The 21,314-nt window shown below is 42.9% G+C and overlaps 1 protein-coding gene across 5 annotated transcripts in view; it reads left to right on the top strand.

Annotated features, from left to right (window-relative positions):
* slc35b4 (solute carrier family 35 member B4) overlaps positions 1–21,314 on the top strand; it is a 45,762-nt gene that overhangs the window by 12,446 nt on the left and 12,002 nt on the right. For 3 of the 5 annotated variants that reach the window (XM_041202496.1, XM_041202498.1, XM_041202497.1), the window contains 9 exons: positions 247–360; positions 897–999; positions 2,514–2,563; positions 3,931–4,012; positions 5,869–5,929; positions 11,370–11,479; positions 13,293–13,368; positions 14,875–14,950; positions 17,216–17,562. In XM_041202496.1, the coding sequence (XP_041058430.1) occupies positions 247–360; positions 897–999; positions 2,514–2,563; positions 3,931–4,012; positions 5,869–5,929; positions 11,370–11,479; positions 13,293–13,368; positions 14,875–14,950; positions 17,216–17,453 (910 nt within the window). In that variant the 3' untranslated portion in view covers positions 17,454–17,562. Of the gene's footprint in view, positions 1–246; positions 361–896; positions 1,000–2,513; positions 2,564–3,930; positions 4,013–5,868; positions 5,930–11,369; positions 11,480–13,292; positions 13,369–14,874; positions 15,034–17,215; positions 17,563–21,314 lie in introns of those variants that run through there. The other 2 variants (XM_041202499.1, XR_005944766.1) reach the window with 2 other exon arrangements.

Genomic DNA, 21,314 nt, shown 5'->3' on the forward strand with positions numbered 1-21,314 from the left:
GACCATCTTGTTATATATCATGGTCAGCCTCAAGCCAGAAGCTTTATTTGCCCAGGCCAAGAATTTTTGTTTGGTCATTCAGTTAGGCTTTAATCCTTGTTTTATAATTTGTTTCTGTCAGTTTGATTTGTGTGATTTTTCTTGCAGGAAAAGCATTTTAAAATAGAGTTAAATTTGTGGAATTAGCTGTTAAATCATCAACTGCATTAAACTCATAATTAAGAATAATTAATTTTCTTTCTTCAGGGATTTTCCAGGATGTGGAAACATTGTTACGTTTGGTCAGTTCCTGTTCATAGCATTGGAAGGTTTAATCTTTCAAGCTCATTTTCTCACGAAGCCTCGGGCAATTCCTTTAAGGTACTGGAGAAATTGTTGTTAAAAGTGTGCGGCACTGGTCTGTGTAAAACAGCATCATCTCAGGGTTAGCAGCATCTACGCATCAGAATATTCCTTGTTTTCAAATCCAGTCAGAAATCTTGGCGCTTCTCTAATCCTGGCCTCTTGCGCAACCCCAATTTTAATTGTTCTTGCCATTAATAGCCATATCTTCAGTAGCATAGATGCTAACCTCTAGAATTCCTCCCGTAAACTGCTCTACCTTTTGGTAGAGCATGGGGATTTATGTCAAATCCATCAGCTGTGTGTTGTCTGGATTAAAACCTGCTGTACTGGGTTAGAGGGTGGGGAAGGCAGTGTTTCCTCCTAAGAACGGCGCAGAGAAGCTGGGCAGATCTCTTGTCTGGATTTTTTTTTGTTTATACACCTCAGGAACATTTTTGTTTCTGTTTGAATGTTTACTGATGTAGTCTCCCTCAGTAATCTTTTATGAAACAACAGTCTCTCTGCAGATTAAGCTCCAGCCTCTCTCTCTTCCTCCTTTCTTATATACATAGGAACTATTTCACCATGGTCTCCATGTTTTTCGTCGTGAGCGTGGTCAATAATTATGCTCTCAACTTCAACATCCCAATGCCGTTACACATGATCTTCAGATCCGTAAGTGATACACACTCATATTTTCTCTTCTATAAGTGCAAAAGCAAATAACTAAACTAAAGCACATGACACTGTAAAAGACTTGTATTCAAGGGCTGTACATGTATCTATTGCTATATAGTATAGCGAGCAAAGGTAACAAATGAATAAGACCATTTGGTCCATGAAGCTCATTCCGCCTGTTGGCCCTTATCCTTGACACCAGGATGGACTTCACCTGAATACCAGATGACATTTTGCATAGAAGGTTTGTACACTTTCAGTATGATGTCCAATTGTGTTCAATGTCAAGGAGTTCTATCTTACAATATAGGAATATTGTACAACCTTGAGCAACTTTATTCCATGATGTGCCTGTGATTTCACTGGGACTGTGACTAAAAATGTTTCACCTAGGATTGAGCTCCTCTTGCAGCCTTCAGCCCTGTTCCTACTCAGATTCTTTAAGTTACTCTCCATCCAACCCAAAAGCAGTGACTCCTTCCCCAGACATCAGTTTCACAAACATGGCTACCCCTCATCTGCCCCTGCCCCTCAAAATACCTCACCCAAGCATGAACCTAGACAGCAAGCGTCAACAGCAAATCCTACAATGGGGAGGGCCACAGCCAAACTCAATGCTGTCCTCGCCTGCACTCGCACACAGCATGGGCTTGTGCATACATAGGACAGTAAATGATCTAGTCCATCAAGCCTGCCCCTCACACTCATGATGATTGGAACATCATGATGAGGTGCTTCCTCACCCACCTCCCTGCCCCTCCAATCACCATAGTGATTAGGGCTGAAACCTCTGGCTGATTTTCCTCTCTTTTGACCCTTTCACTTCGTTTTCTAAGGTAAAGTGACTACAATGGAACCACCATTATCCACCATTTTGGGAGGACCCCCCCTCCCCCGACCAACCCTCCCTCCTCATCCCACCACCAGTGAATGATCAGATGTTGGTCTTGTATGGTGCAGCAATATCGTTTTTATTGGAATGAAGGTGAATACCAAAAAAAAATTAGGTCCTCCTCTGATCTGGAGGTTAGAAGGAGGGTTTGTGGCTCAGTCATTTGCACCCTTGCCTCTGTGCCAGAAACTCTGGATTCAAGTCCCACACCAGAATTTGTTAGCTATGGAAGGAACGTTCATGATGCAGTTCAAACAGGTTGATAATCAATCTGCTAATCCTTCCAATACTTCTCCACTATTAATCTAAAGGGGAAAAATGTCTGTGTGAAGATAGGAAACAAACAAAAATCTTGAGGTTTTATTCCATTAAGACATGGTGGTAATCAGGGAAGCAGATCATTGGAGTGCAAAAAACGAAGATACTGAAGGCCCCAATAACTGAAAATGACCTATGCAAGGAATGGGTTGGTTGGCCAAATGGCATTTACCTGCTATGTGCCATCTGTCCTCACCCCTTCAGTTTAATGACAATCACTTATTATTTAATGCATGCTCCTGGAACTGATGAAGGAAATGTGCAACTATAGTTTGCATAATGTTGAACTTTTGTTTTTCAGGGCTCCCTGATAGCCAGCATGGTATTAGGAATTATCATTTTAAAAAAAAGGTCAGTTATTAGTGTTGTGTCTTTTGTCGATCTGTGCTTTGATGAGTTCAATATTAATCACAAGGCCGTAGGCAGAAAGAGGTGAAGAGTGAGGGTGATTGGGATAGATATGTGGCAAAGCAGATGTTGGTCCTGACAGCGAGAAGCCTGGAGAATTGATGCTGTAAAATGGGAACAATACGGGAAAGAGGCAGTCAGCATAGTGCTCAGTTAAAGAAAATCAGGAAGGGAGAAAGGGCTGACATTAAAACAGCAACTTTCAGGACCTCGAGGCGTCCCAAAATATTTTACAATCAATGAAGTACTTTTGAAGCAAAAACAAAAATACCTGGAAACACTCAGCAGGTCTGACAGCATCTGCGGAGAGGAGCACAGTTAACGTTTCGAGTCCGTATGACTCTTCAACAGAACTAAGGAAAAATAGAAAAGAGGTGAAATATAAACTGGTTTAATGGGGGGGGGCGGGGGCGGCACAGGTAGAGCTGGATAGAGGGCCAGTGAAAGGCCGAGATTGCCAAAAGATGTCATAGACGAAAGGACAAAGAGGTGTTGACGGTGGTGATATTATCTAAGAAATGTGCTAATGGTGACATTAAGGGTAGAAAGCAGGACGAGCAAGGTACAGATAGCCCTGGTGGGGGTGGGGTGGGGGGAAGGGATCGAAATAGGCTAAAAGGTAGAGATAAAACAATGGATGGAAATACATTTAAAAATAATGGAAATAGGTGGGAAAAGAAAAATATATATAAATTATCGGGAAAAGGGGGATCGGAAAGGGGTTGAGGATGGAAGAGAGAGTCCATGATCTAAAGTTGCTGAACTCAATATTCAGTCTGGAAGGCTGTAAAGTGCCTAGTCGGAAGATGAGGTGCTGTTCCTCCAGTTAAGTCTACTGCATTCATTGCTCCCAATGCGGTTTCCTCTACATTGGAGAGACCAAATGCAGACTGGGCAACTGCTTTGCGGAACACCTTCGGTCTGTCCGCAAGCATGACCCAGACCTCCCTGTCACTTGCCATTTCAACACACCTCCCTGCTCTCATGCCCACATGTCCATCCTTGGCCTGCTGCAATGTTCCAGTGAAGCTCAATGCAAACTGGAGGAACAGCACCTCATCTTCCGACTAATGCCTAACTTCTGCAGGGCTCATTAGATTGACCGGGCCCCTTTAACTTGAGGTTCCCAGTATCTGTGGAATAACAGAAGCACCTAACCCAGAGTGAGGTGTGAAAGCTGGGGGATTCAAATCCAGGTTCAATCTGTGGAAAAATTATAATCCATTCTCCACCTAGTGCCACTATAAGTAGTTTTAAAACTGCAAATTGACCCGTTATTAAACAAGATTCTGTTTTTCCCTCCTTCATAGATACACAGTTGCGAAATACATTTCAATAGCCCTGGTTTCTTTGGGAATTTTTATCTGTACGTTCATGTCAGCAAAACAAGTGGTAAGAAGGCAGCCTATTTATTAAAACTTTTGTGTAACAGTTTATCTGGAATTCACTGCCTGAAAGGGTGATGCAAGCAGATTCAATAGTGACTTTCAGAAGAGAATTGGATATAAACAGCAGCAATCAGCTACATTTATATAGCACCTGTAACATAGTTAAAAAAAAAGCCAAGGTGCTTCACAGGTGCATTACCAAACACTTGAAAAGCAAAAATTTGAAGAATTGTGGGAAATGAGCAGAGCAGAGAGGGCCTAATGAGATAGTTGTTTCAAAGGATCGTAACAAGCAAGATGGGCTGAATGGCCTCATTCCATGTTGTAAGATCTCATAACATAGACAATTTGATGCATTGCTGTGTATTTGACACAGCTATATAATTTATGAAAGGCGCTGGTTAGAGGGTCTAATCAAATGAAATAATTCCTATAGTCCTGCTTATGTAGATGCATTGTTATACCCTCTTGACAAGGTGGTGTGTGCCCTGTCACTAATAGTACTGTAGAGGAGGTGAATGTGATGCACATAGGAGTTTTGTACTGTATGTTTGAAATTGCACACATTAGTTGTCCTGCACTTTGAAAATCTGCAAAGCGTCACTCTCAGTTGCAGTTCAGGTGTCATTCACTATTGCGTACATGACCCTCAATCCTCACTCATCAGGGTCATGCTGTTTGGCTACCTTATTAATCCTCTGTTGCGTTCATGCCTAATGTTCGGATAACTGTCTAATTTATCTTTCTTTCCCATGCACTCCACCACTTTCCTGTATGTATAAGGATCGGTCTTTCTGTTAACTCTAGGAATTTCTGTGTATGTGCAGCTGAAATTGTAGGAGCTTTTGACCAGATTTAAAGTATAGCCCAACTAGTTTGCTCTTACAGCTAAGTGTCAACCCTATGTCCATGTCTCTATTGCTTGAACAGCAAGGGCTCATCTGGAACTAACAGTCATGCCCTGAAGGTAGGAACTTAAAAACATAAAGAACCAGGAGAGATCATCACCACCCCCAGGTCACTCCTGAAGTTTGAAAGCTCTTACATAGCATCAATCATTTGTCTGATGAATATTTATTATATTGACCCTTGAACTTGCTGATGCCCTCTGCCCCTCACCTGGGCAGTTTGTTTCATGTATTTACTGCTGACTAATTAATCTAAATTGTCCACCTTCCTTGTTCTGCTCTGCAGTCTGTTCCTTCCGCCCCACACCCTTCTATAGAATTTGTGCTATTGGGACGCAAAGTTACGGGATAGTCAGCAATTGCAGAACAAGCCAATCCCCACCCCCCCACATTCCTTTCCAATTTTTGCTTTCTGGGATCAGGCAGGGAACATAGTTGGTGACCGGTCCCCAGCCACCAGTTTGCTGCCTCTTTCGACCCTTTAGTGTTCTAATTGTCACCTGTGTAAGCGCACGTTCCAGCAGAGGTCACAAGACAGCGATGAGGAGAATGATCCCGGACTGTTCCTGGATGACCTTCAGCCACCACCACCGCACCCTGCCTTTGTAAGCCACGGTGGCTGAGGCCAGTTGCAGCATCCCTACCATTGACTCAATGAGTTCAGCTAAATAAGCGGACTGGAGACCCTTTCTAGTTTGTGCGACCTGGAGCCAGATGTGGCACGAATGCTGAGGTGCAGCTCCATGGGCACCAGCAATCCTCTTGCACCTGACCCAAGTGGCCATTCTTCACGTGTCAAATGACAATGTTGGCAGCCTACTGAACCAAGGGGCATTAGGGAGTTTTGTTGGCGCTACTTGGTGAGTTGCTCCTCTGTGTTAAAATTCAGATTCTATTTTGAGTGACACTATTCAACTGCCGTTGCCATTGTTAATTTTCTTTTGTATTCCAGTCTTCACGTACGAGTGCGTCTGATGATGATGGTTATTATTTATTTATACAGTGGCTGATAGGTAAGGTGAAACATTTCAATGGACTTTGGTTTTAATTACACACGTATTTAGCTAGCTCCCCCTCAGTCTATGAGGGAGAAAGGGATGTAAGCATATGCAAATAGGGTTAGATGAAATAAGATGGGAGGGTCTCATGTGGAGCATAAACTCCAGCATGAACCAATTGGGTTGAATGGCCAGTCTCTCTGCTGTAATTTCGGTACAGGATATTCTGTAACTTTGCTTGGTGTTTGAGCTTAACAAGAAACATGCTTTAAGTCTGAGTACTTCCTTGCAGGTACAAAACTTGGATTTATCTCCCCATATTGTTGGTTTATTTGAGAACTCGGGATGAGAGAAGGGGTAAAATTGATCAGTGTTCCTGCTGCCGTTCACTGTCCAGTAAACCCCCACCCCCTGTTAGAAAATGCTCAGGCGTGAATATTGGATGTGGACCAATTAGACTCGGCCAGGGTCCAGTCGGCTGCCAACCTTACCTTATTTCCAACACACAAAACAAAATAGCCCCTTGGGAAAGGACCAGAGAGTTGTTGGCATCCCTGGACCTCACATGCGTTCAGAGTGTTCCACTACTTCTGACCATTTTTGGACTGTGTTGTTATATCCACTGGTGTTCTAGATGCTGGGGTCAATTCCTGATGTAGAGAGGAACTTCTCACCTTCTTGAGGAGAATTAGCAACATTTCTCTCTACCAGTGTTATCCCATCCACATGCACAAAAGATAAGCAGATTATCTGTTCAAAGTATGCTGTTCAACCCTTATCTGATCAACTGCTTTCCAAATATAGATTAAGCTTTTTGATATACTGTCAAATTGGGTTCCTCTTATTTCAATTAATTTGCTTCGCTTCATCGGTCATTTTCAAATTTTGTGTTTTAACATCGTTGATTTTATCAATAACAGTCTATATTTATATATCTATATAGCGCCTTTAACATAGGAGCGTTATCCATCAGACATAAACCTGACATCAAGCCACTGAAGGAGATGTTGGGACAGGTGAAAAAAGCAAAGGCCAGAGAGGAAGGTTTTAAGAGCGCTTTAAGGAGAGAGAGGTAGGGGGGTTCGGAGCTTGCAGCCTAGCAACTGAAGGCACATTTAAACTCAAACACTCTGGCACTGGATTCGTTTTCTTCATTTCTTGCTCTCCCTTCAATCCTTGTGGCAGGTAAAATTATTCTTTGAACCAGAGACTAACTATGTGCCTCAACACGTGCCAGCGTCTCTGGAATAGACAGTAATGATGGTGTCATGTGAGGACAGCGATTATTGCTGCAGGTCTGACTTAAAGCAGCTTCAAGCCCCAGACTCTGAAAGTGTGGCAGATGGGCTGGGAAACATGTGACGTGATAGCCCTGGTTTTTGCATGACAGAAAAGGACTATACAAGGGAGAGAAAGGGCACAAGTCTCTCAGAGGATGACAGGCACTCTACGTGGGCCATGAGGTGGATGGTTGCACCATATGCTGTAGTGACTGACACTACAGGAGAGCGATTTCTTTTAAAAGAGAAAATTGCAGATCGAGGAGGAACTGGGCAGACTGCAGAGACCACAGGAGAGAAGTGCAGAATGAGAACTTTTCTTTATTGGCTGTGTACTTTAGAAAGTCAGCAACTGTGTAATTAAAAAGTGTTTGATTCACAGGTTACAGATGTGCCTTATGATAGTAATGGCTAATGTACATATTATAATTGGAGGAGATGGAGTTGAACAGGTAAAAAAAAAAGTTTGCATACTTTTAGGTGGGTTAGTGTCAGAGATGGAAGTTGTGAAGAAGACACCAAAAGAAGTGTTGGACTTGCTTCTCTGTTTTTGGAAGATTAAGCAGGATTTGGAGGGCTAAAGATATTTTGATAAGAACAAAGGCAAGAGCTTATGAAGCAGTGGTTATCCCATATTATGTTACGGGCCTGAAAAAGGATGATGAGCAAAAGATCTCAAAGACAGAAGTGAGTAGATTAAGAGGAATAGTGTTGAGTACTGAGGATTTAAAGAATCAAGAATGATAAAATAAGAAGATATTTTGTGGACATGAAACAAATGCTTACACAGAAGATCCAAGAAAGATGACTTTGACTGCTTGGGTACAATTCAAGAATGGAAACAGCAGGAATAGCTTTCATGACCTGCTACACCAAGGTACATCAAATGAGAGGCCGAGGAAGACCAAGGATAGAAAATATCAAGAGTCACTTGTTACAAAAAGGGATGCAGATGACTGAAGTGACCAGGCTAGTGCAGATCCAGCAACAATGAAATTGATTAATTCAGACACTATGCCACTGCTGAGCTGACAGATGGGAATTTATTTTGCTGCTTAATAGTTTGAATGAATCAGCCATATTGGGAGTTGAATGCCTCTCTAAGTGCATGCTGAGAATTGGCCCCACAGCCGGGATCATCAAAAAGATCAAAGCAGCCTGGATTAAAACAGAAAGCACTGGCAAAACTCAGCAGGTCTGGCAGCATCTGTGGAGAGTGTAACAAAGTTAACGTTTTGAGTCCAATATGGCTTCTTCGGAACAAAAAAGAGGTAGAAATGTGATGGATTTTATGCTGTTGAAAAAGGAGGAAATGTCAGATCGAACTAAAAAATTCAGCGATAGGTTAGAGGGCGGGAGAGACTAAATGACAAAGGATATCATGGAGCAAAAGGCAAAGAGAGTGCTAATGGCTGTAGTAAAGAAATAAAGCATTGGTCCAGAGTACGTGTCAATGGGCAACTCTGGGTGAAAGCAAAACATGAAAATGAGATACAGACTGGCACTTGACAAAAAAAAATCAAAATGGAGAACAAAGTTCATTGTCTGAAATTGTTGAACTCAATGTTGAGTCCAGAAAGCTGTAAGGTGCCTAACTGGAAGATGAGGTGCTGTTCCTCATACTTGGGGTCAGCTTCACTGGAACAAAGCCTCCTGGATTGGAGCACAGTGACATTGTACGTTAAGCTACAGAAAAAATATTATTGCATTGCATTACTTCAATTCTGCTGTTGTATTGTTTGTCAACCATATTTGAGGATCTTTTGAAAATTTCTGTAGATTTTATAAGTTCTGGAGAATGCATATTTTTCACCCAGTGGGAACAGGTTATGGATTAGATATGGTGTAAAAGTTCCTCTACCTGTACTCTATCCCAATAAGACACCTTAACCCTAATCTCAACGCTGCACTCTGTACGGCAGCCATTTCCATTATTCACACTAGCCATCCTCATGACATTTTATTGTGAGGGGTGCCCTGATTGTCCATTGGAAAAATGCATTGCCTATTGTACTGAATCAGACAGATCAGTTAGGTCGTAGGCTCGAGCCTTGTTCTGTACTATATTAGCTGTTCTTGACTGCAGCAGTAATTGGGGCATATTTATTGGCCCCAGTGTCCTACTGTTAGCCAGGGTTCTTGCTCTTCATTTTGCACACTTCTCATAGAGATACCAGTGAGCGAAGACAAGACTGAGGCTACAATGTGATACAAACTTCAACCCATTCAAAAATCTGCAGCACCAAGTCCCAGTCACCCATCTGCCCTGTGTTCACTGATCCACATTGGCTCCTGGTTGAACAACGCCTCGATTTTAAAATTCTCATCCTGATTTACAAATCCCTCTATGGTCTCACCCCCTTCCTAGCTCTGTAACCTCCTACAACCCACAGATATCTACACTCCTTCAATTGTGTCCTCTTGAGCACCCCTGATTTTCACCATTCCTTCAGCTGAAGGACAATTACCTCTGGAATTCCCTCCTTAAACCTCTCTGTCTCTCTACCTCTCTTCCCTTCTTTAAGACAAACCTATCTTTGAAAAAACTTTTGGCCATCTGAGAAAATATCTGATGTGGCTTGGTGTAAAATTTAGTCTGATAACATTTGCCACCGACGCCCGGCCCAACAGCTTCAGGAGATGAGAGGAGAAAATGGAGGCGGACAGGGGTGACATAGAATAAAAACTAATATACCTGCTTTAGAGAGCTCAAATATTGATGATCAATAGCCTGAGCTAATACAAATTAATGGGAACATGTGTTTGAACCTTTTAAACATGGCCCCTGTTGTGATCACAGCTGGTGTTAATTGCTGCACAAACCAGATCCGAGGGAAACTTGGCTTACAGGCCAAACCCTTTTTTTGAAATTCTGAAAATGAGAAGACAACGTATTGATCTCAGCAGCAAGAAACTCAGTAACAATTTGGAGATTTTAAAAATTAAAAGTAAAGCTTTTATTAACAAGAATAAAAGAAAACTTAAGCACACAAGATTACAGTTACACGGTTAAGGTTAGACTTGCAACACATTCTCCCAAAAAGATACTCTTTTTGGTCAGACCCACAGGTAAACACCTTCCAAGCAACTCTTCCTTATAGATGTTTAACTATAAAAATCCAGTAATATTACCCAAGGCAAACTACTGTAGCATTAATAGAGGCAAATCATATGACCTTTAACTCTCTTCGACTCTGCTGTGGAAATTCAAGACTTTGTAACAGATTGCTTGTTGCAGCTCAAGACTTTTCTGACTTGACTGGATGGCTGATTCACATCTGTAGCTTCTCCCAGCCCAGAGCCACAGCTTAGCAGCTACATTTCACAGCTTGGCTCTGGCTCCGGTTACCACAGCTCCAGCTAAAGCACCAGCTGCTGCATCTCACAGCTCAGCTCAACAGCTCAGACAGCTTCAGCTACCCTAAGCTCTCCCCAGTAACTCTAAGTTACTTTTTTCCCCTTTCATCTCAGATTCCATTGTTCTCACACCTCCTTGAAACTCAAATCTTTCCAAATATAAGATCTTTCATGTTTCCATCTTGTCTTTGCTTTCGGGTCAATAAAATATAATATCCCCATTTCGATTTACCTATAAAACTCCTGTAAGGTGCAAACATGTTTCTTGCAACCTCTGATTTCCCTTTGATAATCAACCAAACTCTCAACTTATCTAAAAATGCAAATGTTAGATCTAACCTATTCGCTTGTACCTCAAACCTAATAATCCTTTTCATGTTTTAAACCTCCAGACAACCTGTCTCCTATTAATCTCTGCCCAGTTTAATTAAATCGCGCATATATACACACACACACACACACACACACACACACACACACACACCGTTTTTCACAGAAAAACACATCCCCTAAAATATTTTTAAAAATCCATTTCTCACACCCCCCCAAAGGGCTTGTGCACCCATGAAGGCAAAAGCTTGAACACTCCAATGTAACCTGTAAATTTGAAAAAAAAAGTTTTCCATAGATGCTCACTAAGTCAAACGTTGTTCAAGATTTTAGAATGTCAAAGACTTTTCTAACTCATGTCTTAAAAGGCCTCATCCACTCTGTTAGCTTGGTGCTCTACCCTCCAATTTGCCTCCTGTAGCAGTGTTAATCTTCTCCTTAAACCGCTGTAAAATATTCATGAAATCACTCCTTTTCTCTTTCTTCAGGTATTGCTATGCTGACCTTTGCACTCTTCATGTCAGCCAGAATGGGGCTCTTTCAGGAGACATTATATAAGCGGTATGGGAAACACCCTAAGGAGGCATTGTTTTATAATGTGAGTAATGATTTCAGCAGTAATGATAGTTTGTCCCTGGTTTAGGTGAAGTATTGAGAAGATGCTCCTTCTGCAGGTGGAAAGTGCTTTTTAAGGTTTAGCAATGTTTCACGAGTTCTTTATTAATCAGAAAAAATGAAGACTTATTGGAACTGTAGGCTCTAAATGTGACCAAAGTCCAAGCCTATGATTAAGCTTTTATAGTATCAGATCTATTTTGTGAACTAATTATTTTAAGAAATAAAATATAAGTTGCCATGAGGATAGACCAAGCGAATGTTGCAATAGTCCTTGGTGTTAACACATTAGCTCCTTGTTTATCCAAATATTTTAAGTTCAATATTAACACAAGCTCCAGAGCAAAAGGACTTTGATTCAAAGCTAGATGAGAAAAATGGGATAGATAGTATTAGATTTGGGTCCAGCAGTGTTATTTTTACCACTGCTACACAAGTCAAACTGCAATGCCATTTGCACTAGTAAGTAGATGTTTGCAGAGCCTCCATATCTCCAATCAAGAGGGAGTTTTGCCTGCTATTCATTTCCTACCGTGCAAGGGTGTGACAAACCTATGATAGCATAGTAGATGTTGAGTGAGTTACACTGCTATCATCTCCTAAAGGCTGGGTCATCCCATCCATACCAGAGCTAATGCTTGACATCATTAATCAGTTTCCAGTATGTACTAGGCCACCCAACGGGGCAGTCTTTGCAGCTTTGCTATACATTTCTGTTGGATGTAACTGCAGCTTACTGCAAGCCCTTCTGGACAGGTGGATCATGATCACTAGGTGCTATGCAGAGGTTGGCTCCTTCCTGCATCTGTACTACTTTGATATGATTTCGAGGTGTGTGTGCTGGTGGTGGACAGGGGTTAATATGGCATGAAGAAGACAGACTAACTACCCTGTGTGGTCTTCATTCTTAAAATGATGAACACCTGCCGCACACCATAATTCCTACTAACCTTACTCACCTTCAGGTCAAGAAGATACGTTGGGGCTTTATATGTTGCAGAATTCAGGACTGTGTCTGACACTGCCTATCTGTCTTTTGGCCTTTTTATGTACATGCTCCATATCGAGTTTCCCAGAACTTGTTGAGCTTGCATCTGAGTCAGAAGGTTGTAGCTTTAAATCCCACTCCAGAAGCTCGAGCACATAATCCAGGCTGACATTTTAATGGAGTACTGAAGGAGTGCTGTGCTGTCAGAGGTGTTGGCTTTCAGGTGAGACGTTAAACTGAGGCCCCATCTACCTTCCAGGAAAATGTGCAAGATCCGTGTACTGTTTTGAAGAAGAGCATGGGTGTTTCTCCCTGGTGTGTTTTTGCCAGCCCTTATCTCTCAAACAACACCCAAAGCATCTACTAGTCATTATCTCATGGCTGTTAGTGGGAGCTTGCTGTGTGCAGATTAGCTGTCACAACTGCTATATTACAGCAGTGACTACGCTTCAAAAAGTACTTAATTGGTCGTGAAGTAATTTGTGACATCCTGAGTTCTTTGATGATGCTCATGCAGAGGCTTCCCTGTGATTGCCTTTCTCTGAGCAGTTTGAGGCATTCTGTTTTTTCAGTCCAACATGTCACCCATAAGCCAAGGCCACATGCACCTATGAGAGAACACAGGGCAAACACACTTTCGGCTAAAGCCAACTTTTCACTTGGGCTGTCACTAAGGCCGGAATTTTACAGCGAGCCGTTCTAAACTCCATTGACTTTGGCAGGACCGTAAAATCCCACTGATGTAAAATTCTGCTTTAAATGTTCTTGGGCTGATTCAGATGCTCACTGTCTGTTACTTTTCACTCAGCATTTCCTGCCATTACCAGCCTTCCTCTTATTCGCCTCTGATATTTACAATCACGGAGTTCTCTTCAGCCAATCCAGTGAGTGCCTATTTTTTATATAAAAGGGTTTTTAAACTTTAATTTGTTTTCTAAGTTAAATTTCTGTTGGTATGTAGATAATGATATTTATTAAATTAAATGCTTATTGGAACAGTGAAGGAGATGGTTTTGAGTGGAGTAGGTGTTACAGGGATGTCCCCAGGTGCTTTGCAGATGAAGGTTGGACTTCGGATCTCAACCTGAGCTGTATCTTGTGGGGGCGGGAGACACTACAGGGAAATTGGAGCATTTTGTCTGAGGAAATGTTGAAGAGCAGAGGCACACCTGGGAGTGAGTTACAGGCTGGATTCTAATTTAAGCAGATGAGTTGGTTTATATACAAAATAATTATGGCTATCTGGGAGTGAGCTACAGACTGGTAACTCATCAAGGGGTCCAGATGGCTGATAATGAGAATAATTTTGGATACCCAGGAGTGAGCTACAGACAAAACTAATTAATTAGATTTGAGTGGTTTTTGTTTGGAATAATGGATATCATGGAGTGAGTTACAGTCTGGAACTGAAGTGTGGATTTCATTAGGGTTAGATCACACTTCAAGAGCACTTCCACAGTTCTGGTCCCTATAATACAAAAAAGTAATAATAGGAGCAATGGTGTAGGTTCAAAAAAGACCAAGAAGGATGATGCCAGAACTGAGAAGGTACAACGATCGGGAAAAACTAAACAAGCTGAATCACTTTTTTTAGAAAAGGCTGAGAGGAGATCCTTAAAATTAAGAAAGCGATTGATATAATAGACATAGAGGAGATATTTCCATTTGTGAGCATCATCCAAAATTAGAGGCCATATGCCGAGTATAAATGCCATCGTGGGTGTGAGTGGCTGGCTGCCATTTTGAAATATCACCTGCTTCCAACGCAATGAATGGATGTGTCTTCGCAACACAGCCCGTATCTCCTGCATGATCCCTTATGTCCGGTTATAAGGTACCAGTAAGTAAAACATGCATTTGAGGGGTGAGAAATTGAGGCTGACTACTAATGCGAGTGTAGCATGCCATGGCTGAAGAGGAGGGGTTGACCTACCTGCCAAGAATATTCAAAAACATGTTTTTGCGGCCAAAAAAATTGAACCATCTTCTACATCAGGTCAACTTGTGCACTGTGATTTACAGTATGTAAGATAGTCACTAATAAATCCAATAAGGAATGTAGGCGAAACACTTTTTATCCAGAGAATGGTGAGACTGTGGAATGCGCTCCTACAAGGGGTAGTTGTGGAGGATAACATAAATGGAAGCTAGATCAATACATGAGGAAGAAAGAAATAGAAGGTTATGTTGGTGGGGCGAGATGAAATAAAATGGGAGGGAATTTATGGAGCATAAGTGGCATATATCTGTTGAGTCAAAATAGTCTGTTTCTATGCTGTAAAATTCTACGTAATTTTGTGTGTCTTTTACATTGTCACCTTGTATGTCCATGTACTATTTAAAACCTGATGTAGGTGTGTGATCTGTTTTTTGTATTTTATTTCGCACAGAACAGATGGAGATTGCACTCCTGGGAGTGACTTTACCAATCATGTGGTTTTACTTGGTGATGAATGTTCTAACTCAGTATCCTTTCCACTGTTGAGAATCCCTTCTGATACCTTGGTGACTGTCTTCACAGGGAAGGTGTCTCCATCCCTGGGATCTAGGTTTGGAATGGTAGCTTCCTGATCATCTAATGACAAACAAAAATTTCTGTTCTATTCCTATGAAGTGAAAAATTGCATTAATCCCCTCCTATCTCTCACACGTTATACATGACACTTGTTTTTACCTCTTCCGAATCTCTCTCTTCATTCCTACCTGTCCCAAAGTAGCGAGCATATTTCTGCAATGGTTTCTATGGTATATACTCTGTTATGCCAAGGTTAATCCTCATGTCCCTCATTCATATGGCGCCTCTATCTAAAATCTGATAGAATCTGCAGGCATTGGGCCAATTTCTATAATGTACAAGATACTCAGGTTTACCTCTCAACTTACTCCATCAGTGTTGAACATTAAGTCTTAGATAAGCCGTAACTGCCTCCAGCTAAAAGTTCAGTAAGACTTAAAGTATTTTCTCTGGTTCTCACCAGCAACTGCACCTGAGTCTCCGATTCCATGCCCACTCCCCTGTTGCTCATTTAGACTGAACCCATCAGTGTAGGTTCAGGACTCCCCAGCCCACTCCCCCTACATTTAACCCCCCCACCCCGGCCTTTCATGTGCTTCTTTCTCAATTGCATAAATAAAACAATTGTTCAATTTCTGTGCAAGACTAGTCTTTTGTTTGACCTTGAGCTAATCCCTGCATCAAGTCTATCATTAAGACCACCTAATTGAATCTCGAAAATGTCATCTGTTTCCATCCCAATATTATTGAAACACTTATCCATGGGCAGAATTTTTCAGTCAGCGTGCGGGGGCACTGACGTCAGGCGTGCATCCTGATGTCATCGCACTGAGTAGTGATGTTTCATTCAGCGGGCGTGGACCAGAGTCAGCTGCACGCCCGCCAATATGTAAATTGCCTATTGAGGCCATTAAGGATCTAATTAAAGTTATTCTAAAAACTGCCCGTCCAACCTTAAGGTTGGCAGGAAAGCAAAAAGGCCAAGTGGCCTTCACATTTTTTAGGAAACCTCATCCACGAGCAGGATGAGGTTTCCTAAAGCGTTTACTAAATAAATTTTAAAATTTTCATAAATATAAAAGCATGTCCCATCTCATGTGACGCAGCCACATGAGGGGACATGATTAAATCAATTTATAAACCTTTTATTTAATTTTTTGAACATCGATTCAATCTCCCTGAGGCAGCTCTGTGCCTCAGGGAGATTGAAGAGCTCTTTCATGCGTATGCACGAAAGAGCGCTGGCCCTGACTCTTCCCCCCCCCCCCCCCACTGCCCGTACAGGTAGCGTTGAGTGCTGCTGGCCGCATATTACACTGGGCGGGCCTTAATTGGACCGCCCGCCCGTGTAAAATGGTGGCACGGAACCGATTGCGGGCGGCAATCAGCTCCGTGCCTGTTCCCTGCCAAACCCGCCCGCCATATGAAAATTTCCGCCCCATATCATTTTACGTCTGGGTTTCTTTCCCCTCCGAATCCACCCTAGACAAACTCCAAACTGACGAGACTTCCCTGCCCATACCCTTGTAAACCTTCATAAATCACTTGTGCCTCAGCTGGAACAATGCGTCCAATTCTGAGCGCCACACTTAAGGAATGATGTCAGGGCCTTGAAGAGGGTGCAATGGAGGTTTGCCAAAATGGTACCGGGGATGATGGACTTCAGTTATGTGGAGAGATAGGAGAAGCTGTGTTCTCCCCAGAGCAAATATGGTTTAGGGGCGATTTAATATAGGTGTTCAAAATTGAGGCATTTTGATAGATTGGGAGAAACTGTTTCAACTGGTAATGGTCAGTAACCAAAGGACATGACACCAACTTAAGATAATTGGCATAAGAATCTGAGGGGAGTCGGGAATTTTTTTTCATGGACTTCCTGAAAGAAGGGTGGAAGCAGCTTCATTAGTAATTTTCAAAAGGGAATTGGAAAAGTACTTTAAAAGGAAAAATTTGCAGGAATGAGGGAAACAGCAGGAGGAAAGTGGGTCTAAGATGCAGTGGGGGCAAATGGCCTCATGTGTTATATGTGCCAGGTTTCCAGCAGAGCTATGGTTACGCCGCCCAGCTTCATTGATTATGATTTGCTTTTCAATTAGTACCCCTGACTGCTGAATGAAATTCAAGAAATAGGTTATGCACAGATGAAGACCTGTTTGTAAGAGTTGTGTGGCAATGTAAGAGTGTCCTTTCCCATCCTTAACCTCTCACCTCCTCAGATATGTTTGCATCCGTGGTGTTTTTATCCTCACGACAGAATGCACATCCCTGACGGTCACGCTCGTTGTTACACTTCGCAAGTTCATCAGCCTAATCTTCTCCATTGTTTACTTCAAGAATCCCTTCACCTTCTGGCACTGGTTTGGGACCTTGGTGGTCTTTATTGGGACCCTCACTTATGCCGAAGTTTGGAAAAGGTTCATGCCACCATTCCATAGCAAGAGAAAAGAGCATTAATTCTCTGCACAGCAGTGGAACCAGGTTCAGGCATTGAGCCTTAATGATTTCCTTTTAGAAAAATCAGTGATTGTCAGGAGGAATAAATTTTCATTCTTTCCTTTGAAAACTCTGTTTTTGTAAATGTATAATTTGTCTCCTCCCTCATTCCCTTTGTGAACTTTTGATCTAGCCACGTGTCTTATCTGTGTAGTCGATATGAAATTACTGCCTTTAAAAAAAACACAGCCATGTGAAGACACTGCTGAAATAATGCTTATAAGTAGCATAGTGATAGGTTTTGAAATATTTTCGTAAAATATTTTGGCCACAAAACGTGGCTTCATGGTGTTGTTGCTTTCGGCGCCATGGAAGCTGAGTAAGAGAAATAATAGCCAGGGCTCTGCTTCCAGCACTGATCACCATGGTTTGAAGGGTAATAGTGCAGGCATCCTGTCCATGTGCTGGAAGTATGCAGAGTGGGAGAATTGTGACATCTGATAGGAACATAGGACTTAGGAGCAGGATTAGGTCATTTGGCCCTTCAAGCCTGCTCTGACATTCAATAAGATCATGGCTGATCTGGTTATGGTCTCAACTCCATTTTCCTTTCTGCTCCCCATAACCCCTGACTTCCTTGTCTATCAAAAATCTACCTAACTCAGCCTTGAATAAATTTAAAGACCCAGCCGCCATTACCTTCTGGGGAAGAGAATTCCACACTCTAATGACCTGAGAGAAAATAATTCTCCTCAGCTCTCTCTTAAAACCTGGTTTTAGTTTCCCTCACAAGAGCAAATATCCTCTGGGTATCCACCCTATCTAGTCCTCTCAAGATTTTGTATGTCTCAATAAGATCACTTCTCTTTCTTCTAAATCCCAAAGGGCATGGGCCCAATCTGTTCAACCTTCTTCATAAGATAAGCCCTTTATCCCAGGAATGAATTGAGTGAACCTCTGAACTGCTTCTAAAGCCATCATATCTTTTTATCAAATAAACCAAAACTGCACACAGTATTCCTGTACAGCTGCAGTAAAACATCCTCACTTTTATGTGTGTGTGAGGTAATGCATTTGGGAATACACAATAAATGGGACCATGCAGAGGGTGGGGGGGGGGGATGGTGATAGAGGAAGTGAGAGACCTTGGGATGCATGTCCACAGGTCCCCGAAGGTGGCAGGACAGGTGGATAAGATGGTGAATGCTTTCCTTTACTAGAAGGGGTATCGATTACAAAAGCAGCGATTTAATGATGGAACTATATAAAATACTGGTTAGGCCACAGCTGGGGCAGGATTTTGAGTTCAGCGTGTGAGCGCCATCGGCAGGTGCTGGAGTGGCCGGGAAACAGCCCGCCGCCCACAATCGGCCCCCGACTGCGGTTTCACGCTGGCTGACCAATTAGCGGCCAGCCAGGGTGAGAGGTGCGCTGAAAGGCTCAGCGCTGCCGGGGTGGGAGCGGGAGGAGGCCGAGCGTTGAAGTCAGCGCTGGCACGGGGGGAGCGCACACTGATAGCTGCCTCAGGGAGCTGAAGAATTCAAATGCAATAATAACAGATTTTAAAATCCGGAAAAAATGCCCATGCATCAGAAACAGTCACCTGAACGTAGGCAAGATGAAAATTCAGTGCAAACATTTTTTTTTAAATTAATATCGGAAACCACATCCCACCCTTGGATGAGGTTTCCTCAAAAAGGCAAAGGCCGCCTGGCCGATTCGCCCACCCATCAACCATGAAGTTGGACGGGCAGTGAAAATCCATGGTTGATTAACGCATTAATGGCCTTAGTAAACCTCTTACTTGTCGGCGGGCACACTGCCAACTGTCGCCCGCCCTCCCGCCCACTGAAATATCGCGTGAGTGCGCAATGACATCGGGATGCCTGTCCGACATCATCACGTGCTATTTCACACTCGAGCGTGTTGGACATGCTCCCACGTGCTGAGCGAATTATTCTGCCCCTGGAATTTTGTGTACAATTCTGGTCGCCATATTACAAAGAACAAAGAAAAGTACAGCACAGGAACAGGCCCTTCAGCCCTCCAAGCCTGCGCCGATCATATTGCCCGTCAACTAAAACATTTTGCACTTCCGGGGTCCGTATTCCTCTATTCCCATCCTATTCATGTATTTGTCAACCTACCTCTTAAACACCACTATCGTACTTGCTTCCACCACTACCTCTGGCAGCGAATTCCAGACACTTACTACTCTCTGCGTAAAAAACTTGCCCCGCACATCACCTTTATAGTTTCCTCCTCTCACCTTAAATCTATGTGCCCATGTAATTGACTCTTCCACCCTGGGAAAAAGCTTCTGACTATCTACTCTGTCCATGCCACTCATAATTTTGTAAACTTCTATCAAGTCGCCCCTCAATCTCCGTCGCTCTAGTGAGAACAATCCGATTTTCTCCAACCTCTCCTCATAGTTAATAAACTCCAGACAGGCAGCATCCTGGTAAACCTCCTCTGCACCCTCTCCATCACCACCATTCCCTTCTGGTAATGTGGTGACCAGAATTGCACGCAATATTCCAAGTGTGGCCTAACCAAGGTTCTATACAGCTGCAGCATGACTTACAGGAAGGACATACTTGCTCTGGAGAAAGTGCAGAGGAGATTTACAAGAATGTTGCCAGGGCTTGAAAATGGCAGCTATGAGAAAGGATTGGATTGGCTGGGGCTGTTTTCCTTGGATCTGAGGAGGTTGAAGGGTGACCTGATTGAAGTGTACAAGATTATGAGGGGTCTAAATAGATAGGCAGAGATGCCCTGTTTCCCCTAGTGGAGCGGTCAGTTACCGTGGGGCACGGATTTAAGGTGATTGGTACAAGAATTAGAGGGGACTTGAGGAAAAACTTCTTCACCCCAGAAGGGGTGGGTGTTTGGAATTCACTGCCTGGTTTGGTGGTGAAGGCAGAAACCCCCAACTCATTTAAAAGGCACCTGGATCTGCACCTAAAGTGCTGTAACCTACAGAGCTGCAGACCAGGTGCTGGAAGGAGGGATTAGAATGGGCAGCTAGTTTTTTTCTTTTTTGTCCAGCGCAGACACGATAGGCTTAACGGCTTTTTTCTGTGCCATAACTTTTCTTTGGTTCTATATTCCATTCCTCTTGCAATAAATGCCAACAGTCCATTTGCCTTCCTAATCGCTGACCTGACATTTTGGACCACAGTGGTCCTGTTAATGCCATCTGTTAACCATGCAGATGTTCAGCTGCACCAGGAATCGCCCCACCCCACCCCACCCCACCAAACGGTGCTATTTACAGGCATCGCCACATTCAATCTTTGGGCAAGGTATTTTATTCTATATTTTTGCTGTGGCGGTAGTGGAAGTACTGGTTGTTGGAAGAGTTGGCAGAGGTTTTTCCAATCAGGAGGCAGGAGTGCGGTTTTGGAAAGCCTCTGAGTGCACCACTTGCCCCTCATCATGGGGGCTGTAGTTGCAGCTCCTCTTGTGCTGTAGTAACACAGTGAGATGGAACCAAGATAGACAGGAGAAGCTGTTCACAAGGGAGGAGGAGGAAGGGAGGGAATATCTGGCACATCACTCATGGGTTGACCTTGAATGTCTCATTGGATTTCAGTCCCCCTGAAAAGAATCACCTGATCACCATTGCTGCACGCTTCCCCATCCTTCTATCACTCCTTTGAAGATATTGCAGTATTCTCATGGACCAAATCCTGAGATAAAACACCAAAAATCAACCATGCCACACCAACTCTATCTGACAACAATTCTAATAATATATAAAATACTCCACTGTTCACTGGGGTGCATGGCTGGTAGAAGATTGCTGACTTATATTAGGGGAGACTGCAGACAGTCTTGCAGGATGACATCAAGCAGCTCTGGGCCTTGAGAGCCTGG

This window comes from Carcharodon carcharias, chromosome 13 (assembly GCF_017639515.1).
Source record: "Carcharodon carcharias isolate sCarCar2 chromosome 13, sCarCar2.pri, whole genome shotgun sequence".
Taxonomy (NCBI): Eukaryota; Metazoa; Chordata; class Chondrichthyes; order Lamniformes; family Lamnidae; genus Carcharodon; species Carcharodon carcharias.